Source organism: Marmota marmota, unplaced genomic scaffold (assembly GCF_001458135.2).
Source record: "Marmota marmota marmota unplaced genomic scaffold, marMar, whole genome shotgun sequence".
Taxonomy (NCBI): Eukaryota; Metazoa; Chordata; class Mammalia; order Rodentia; family Sciuridae; genus Marmota; species Marmota marmota.
The window spans coordinates 13,581,048-13,587,436 of NW_026000185.1; the positions used below are offsets into that span (position 1 = coordinate 13,581,048).

Sequence of the window (6,389 nt, forward strand, 5' to 3'; positions counted from 1 at the left end):
AGCGAGCGGCCTAGCGCGCGAGCGCCCCTGGCTCGGCCCGCGCTGCTGCAGCGACCGCGGCCCCGCCCCCGCCCCGGCCGGCTCCGCCCCTGGCCCCCAAGCCCCGCCCCTGGCCCCCGCGGGCTGTTGGGTGCGAGTCCTGGCGCTGTCAGTGAGCACCCAGGGGGGCAAGCTCTCTGTTCCTTGCCCAAAGCGCTGAGATCACCCCCAGCGTCCGGCGTCCCCAATGCGAAGACATTGCCCCACAGCCACTGTGCACCCATAAACCGTACGGACGCGCCATTCTCCAAGTTGATCCATTTGCAGAAACATCTCCCAACACACACACACACACACACACACACACACACACACACACACACCTCTGGGGCATACTCCCACAGGGGCCCTGGGGCAGGGGCCTTCTCCTGCCGGGTATACATTCCAATGTGGGTTCGTGAGCAGTGACTTTCCCACAACGCACCAGCACCGGGTCCAGGACGCAGAGAGGATCTTGCCGCGCGTTCCAAAGTCACCGCCGCCCGGGTATACATCTATATACATCTAGGCATACACGCAGCTCGGACTCCTCTAGGGGGGTCCCTACTGAGCACACTCCCTGCCCTCCTCTACCCCGCTCCCACAGGTCCTTGCCCTTTTACTCAACTAAGCTCAACACGCATAGCCTTGTCCACTCCAAACACCCCCCCACACACACACACACACGTCAACATGGTGCACCCCATGGTGCAGGATTCCCACCGCCACCACCGCGCACATCACCCACGTACGCACGCGTCCACCACTCTCCCCAGCGCACATTTTCAGAGGTTCTAGCCTCCAGCTGTGAGATTCGCAGACGGAGGGCACAACCAGGACACGTGTCCACTGGACTGCTGGGACCTGTGTGAAGAGGGGGTCCATGGCAACCTCCAACCTCGGCACTTAATCCCCTCCTCGTTCACCGGGCGGTCTGGGGTTGGCATCGCCCGGACCAGGCTGGCGGAGTGTGTGTGTGTGTGTGTGTGTGTGCGCGCGCGCGCGCGTATGTGTGTCTGAGCTTCAGTACTGGTTCCCTGGGTGACCTTCGGATCTGCAAGCTGGGGCTTGTCTCAGATGGTTCTTTCTGGGGACAAAAAATGGGTCGTTGAGAGTCACCCTTTTCTCTCCATTCTTGATTTCTCAGGGTGAAACCACCCTTCCTAATCCCAGCCACAAAATATATGAAGACACAACAGGGAGATGACCGCACCTCCGCGGCAGGCGGGCTGAAGAATAACACTCCTTCCAGGGATGGTTATAGTCTCTGAGTTTTGGGGACCACTGACCTTCCGAAATACCCCCAACCCTTCTGGCTGCCAGTTCCATCATCTCCAAGCCAGTTTTCTCCCAGTCAGGTCACGTGTCCCTTAGGTAAGCATTTCCACGAATACCTTTTATTTTTAAGGAAAAAATGGAAAGGCAGACCTCTTCCCTCTCCCCCGAATTTGCTAAAATCGCTTATTGTGAACGCCTAGAATAGTGTCTGGCATACAGCTGGCGCTCATCAAGCATTTGCAGAGTACTCCCGCCAGACTGCGGAACTGGAAAGTGGATGGCCACTGCCACCTGGTGGTGTCCAGTGGAACTGGCCTCGAGATCCTTCTGTAAACGTGGGCGGGTTGGGTCCTGATCTGTAAAAGGGAGATTGTTTTAATAGTACACTCCTGTTGGTAAACACGGGGCACAGGTCAAGTGCTTCGTGCAGGGATCTGATATGTGGAAATTTCTTAGCATGAGTTGATTAATATGATAGTGATGGTTATATCCGTTTTCTGGGTTCATTTCAGAGGGATTCTGATGGCTTTGGCTGCTGCTGCTACTTGGAGAGCAAAGAGTGAAATTGAAGTAGAATGAGAGGCAGGTGCATCTCTCCCTAAAATGTTCAAAGACCCGTGGAAGATGACAGTGTCCACGATGATAGCTAGCATTTTACACAGTGTATGCAAGGAGGTGTTCTAAGTACTTTAAATCTTTTAACTTATTTAATTGCCCTAGCAATCCTTTTGGTCAAATATCATTATTTGCCCCATTTTACCGATGAAGACCCTGAGGCCCAGAGGGGTTCAGTACAGGCCAAGTTCATCAGCCAGCAGAACTGGGATCCAATCCAGGTGTCTGGCTCTCGTTCTCATCCAGTAGCTAAACTGGTGTCATTGGCTGTAAGGTCAGACATCCCTCACCCTTTGCCCCCCACAGAGGTCTCTGGAGGGCTTGCTGCATGTCCAGCCTTGGAGAGTGGCCCCCGTGGCTACGGAGCACTTTACATGTGATTGGTATTTTTATTTCCTTTCAGTTAATTTAAATTCAAAGAGCTGCATGTGGCCAGTGGCTACTGTTTACACAGCACACCCCTAAGCTGGATGAGGACAAAACCCCAAACCCATGTCCTTTGTTCATCCTTAGGTTACCAAAGTCCTAGGGCAAAGGCCTGAGATCCAGGGACCCCAGTCGACCAGACCTGGCCACCTGTCCCTGTATGCCAATCAAAGAGGGCAAGTGGCTATGAAGGGCAGGAAAGGAAATTTAAGCAGCGTGGCCTCACTGGGAAGAAGAGGTGACCAAAGATCTGTCTTCAAGGGGCTGACAGGAACCTTGAGGTTTTATAGAAAAAGACCCTGGTTGGGAGCTAGCTCTACCTGGAGGATTAGATCGGCTTGGTCAGGTGATGGTGTGGGAGCTCTGGGAAAGTCATTATCACTTCAGGGGACAATTCGGTTCCCAAGACAGATGATTGCTCCTAATGCTTAAGGGGCAATGTAGGTTCCTTCATGGGGTAATTGCTCCTGCTGGGGGTGGGGCAGTTCAGCTGCGGGTGATCTGTTCATCAAGGCTCCCTGTTGCATGGGAGTAAGTTTGAGTTGCTTGTCCTAAAGATGCTGATCAATCAGACCTGTGGTTCCTGGAATCCAAGAAAACTGCAGGAGAAAGTGACTCTGAAGGTCGGGGGCGGGGGGCGGGGGGAGGTGGAAAGGCAATTGTGCCTGAGTCCTCCTGTGACCTGTACAGGGAAGGACTCACTGAATATTGGTTGACTAAAAGAAATCAAACCCCAGCCTTGCCAACCCTCTAAGGTGTGTCTATTCCATGTTCAGACCTTTCACGACCCTAGAGCGAGCAGGCAGGGGCACTGAGAGAACCGAGGTGGGACCCAACATTGCTACCGCTTCACCATTTTGTGGCCGTGACAGATATTACCAATTGATTGCTAAAAATTTTCAATGCTTTTCATGCCTCAGCCTGTGACTTATGGTACCCAGTCTGTATTCGAGATTTAGTCACTGTTGCAAAATATCCTCCTCTTCCAGTTATTTCTGGGGGTGCACAGCAGGACACCCCCACAGACAGCTACAAGTCAGTGTGTCTGCTGCAGTCACCATGTGGCAGCCACCGACTCTTCCTTTCCTGCATTGACTCCCACAGGTGGGTCACCCGATCATGGTCCCCTGTGAGGTTACCATGGAGACACGCTCCCAATGCCCCAAAACTGTTAGGAAACATTCAAATAACAGGACAATTGTTATGGCCTCAACAATAGGAATTTCTGTTATCACACCAGCCGAGATGTGGGTGACCTCACAGTTGGTTTGTTGCTCAACAATGTCAACAAGGGCCCAGATGCTTTCCAGCCTTCTGCTTTGCTGTTTTTAGCTTGGCACCTCATGGTCACAAGATAGTTGCCGCAGCATCAAGTCTTTAAGTGACAGTTTCCAAGGTGAGAAAGGTGTTCAGGGAAGAGAGCTCTCCCAGGAGCTTCCCTGTTAATCAGAAAGAAAATTGTCCTTGGAGCCATAGCAGGTGGTCAGAAAGGGTCACACAGCCTCCCATCTTGCAAAGAAAGTTGGGAAGTGATAACTTGGTACAAAAAGACTCAGTGAAGACAGAGAGTGAGAGAAAGGTGGTTGAGGGAGGAGCAGCCGGCATCTGCCCCAGGTGTCCCTCCTCAGAGTGGGCAGCCAGGAGAGGTTTGACTCAGCAGTGTGCCTGTCCAGAGTCCCACCCAGCCACCCAGGAGGGTGACTTCTGGGCTTCTGACTGTCACCACTGTATAAAGTAAGACTGAATTGTTGCAATTCCAGGTTACTTATTTATAGGTCTTCCTGAGCCTTCCCAGTGGAGATTCAGAAATCTCAGAACATTTATCTTCCCTCGGTTATCAAGCTCAGAGTGGTGTGGGCTCCAAGGTCAAGGTCAAGAGAGAAGCTGGAGGTGAGGCCCAGCTGTGCCAGTCCTTGAGGCCACGCTCTAACCACTGTTTTATCCTGCCATCGACCCCTGAGCCCACACCCTCTTAGCAGCCCCACTTCCCCTTAGCCAGACACCTCACAGGGTGGTGTGCACGTGAATCACCTGAGGCTCTTGCCAAAATGCAAATCTGGTTCAGAGGGATGGAGAGGGTTCTGCATTCAATTGAGCTTTCGTAGCAAGGCCATAGTCCAGTTGTTATCAATTCTGGCTGCTCGCTGCAATCATCTGGGTCAGAATGGATGAAAGAGCGAATGAGTGAAGGGAGAGTGGATAAAGGGTTCCTGGTCCTTCCCAGGCCCAGTGAGTTGGAGTCAGGGGGATGGGGCCCAGCGAGCCTTCGAAGACTGAGTCGGGCTCAGACTATGGCTAAGCCAACTGGGAGGTAATGTGGAAGTTTCTGGGGATTGAATCTCTGGATGGCCACGTGACTTTAGAGAAGTCATTTGGTTGGTCTGTGTCTCAGTTTCTGCATCTGCTCCGGGGAGGGGGTGGCGGTTAGGGTGACCACAACAGTCCCCACTGGTAGGAGCTGAGTGAGCCGTGACTGAGGGACTCCTGGGTCAAAGGACTGTCCATTGACCTGGAGCACAGCCAGTGTCCAGAAGGGAGTAGGTGCTGCTGTTTGGATTTAGAAGGATTCAGAGGGGATTTGGGTCAAGAGGGTAAAACTGGTGTCTATCCCTCTTCCTTTGTGAAAATATAAAAATATGCCTGTTTCATACTCTCTCTCCCTTCCCTCTTTGTATCAGAGGATTCTCAAAGTGTGGCCTGGGGAGCCTTCCAGAGGGTCTGCAAGATCAACACTTCCTATTGGGCCTGAGACCTCCTTTCCCTCTCCGGGGTCACCGTCAGAGTGCGCAGTGGCTTCAAGACGTGGGGTTACAGACTGATGGCAGCAGCTGTAAGGCTCCAGCTGTCTTCAATTAAGTCAGACTTCAGAGAGATTTTCAAGAATGTAAAATATCCTGTGCTTTTGTTTTGGAAAACACAGATTTTTATTTCTTTAAATAAAAGAGTTAATGTTAACATGTAATGGGTTTATTATTGTTTTTAAGTAAATGAATCTTAAAAATTCCTTGTTCTAATTTAACTAAGGTCGATATTGGTATCTGACTGCCAATATTACCTCCTCCATTTTTTTTTTTTTAAATTTTAGTACCAGGGATTGAACTCAGGGGCATTGGACCACTGAGCCCCATCCCCAGCCCTATTTTGTATTTTATTTAGAGACAGGGTCTCACTGAGTTGCTCAGTGCCTCGCTTTTGCTGAGGCTGGCTTCGAACTTGCCATCCTCCTGCCTCAGCCTCCCGAGCCGCTGGAATTATTACACGTGAGCGCCACTCTGCCCAGCTCAAATTCTTTTAAACCAGAACAATAGCACTGTTAGGGTTTGGGTATGAGGTGTCCCCCCAAAGCCCCTGTGTTAGTAAAGGAATATTAGAGGTGAGATGACTGGATCGTGAGAGCTGGAACCTGATCAGTCATTCTAGCTTGGATGACTGACGGGTGATAGATGGGGCGTGGCTGCGGGCGGGCGGGGCGTGCTGGAGGAGGTCACTGGCGGCTGCCCCAAGGGTTCCTCCTCACTGCAGCACCTTCCCTCTTCTCTCTGTGCTTCCTGGCTGTCATGAGGGGAGCAGTCTTCATCCACCACACCTCCCACCATGATATTCTGCCTCATCTTGGCCCAGAGCAATGGAGTGCACCTTCTCTAGACTGAGGCCTCTGAAACCTTGAGCCCCACAGAAGCGAAGCTGACCAACAGAAGCATTTAAGCCCTAGCGGGTGCTGGCTTTGCTAAAAGCGGGATCCAGAGTATTTGCATGAATGTACATAGAGCCTTCTGGGCTAATTTTTTTTATTTTGGAGTAATTGAACCCAGGGTCTTGCACATGCCAGGAAAATGCTCGACCCTGAGCTATCCCTAGCTCCACCCCTACACCCCATTTTTTTTTTGATAGAGTGTCCTTCTATGTTGTCCCAGCTGGCCTTGAACTCCTGGGTTCAAACAATTCTCCTGCCTCAGCCTCCCCAGTAGCTGAGGCTGCAGATGTGTGCCACGATGCTTGTTTGTCTTCTATGAATATTAACATGCAAAAGGTTTCCAAGAACCACCATTTGA

At 51.6% G+C, this 6,389-nt stretch overlaps 1 protein-coding gene and 1 long non-coding RNA gene across 2 annotated transcripts in view; one reads left to right on the forward strand and one right to left on the reverse strand.

Moving 5' to 3' along the window:
* The window catches only part of Gprc5b (G protein-coupled receptor class C group 5 member B), a 23,322-nt gene extending 22,404 nt beyond the window's left edge, over positions 1 to 918 (reverse strand). The window contains exon 1 of the mRNA XM_015491121.2: positions 800 to 918. Coding sequence (XP_015346607.2) covers positions 800 to 903 — 104 coding nt within the window. The 5' untranslated portion in view covers positions 904 to 918. The remainder of the gene's footprint in view (positions 1 to 799) is intronic.
* The window catches only part of LOC125612334, a 6,083-nt gene extending 858 nt beyond the window's left edge, over positions 1 to 5,225 (forward strand). The window contains exons 2-3 of the long non-coding RNA XR_007342669.1: positions 1,166 to 1,392; positions 5,016 to 5,225. This is a non-coding gene — a long non-coding RNA (uncharacterized LOC125612334). The remainder of the gene's footprint in view (positions 1 to 1,165; positions 1,393 to 5,015) is intronic.
* Positions 5,226 to 6,389: the final 1,164 nt, after the last annotated feature.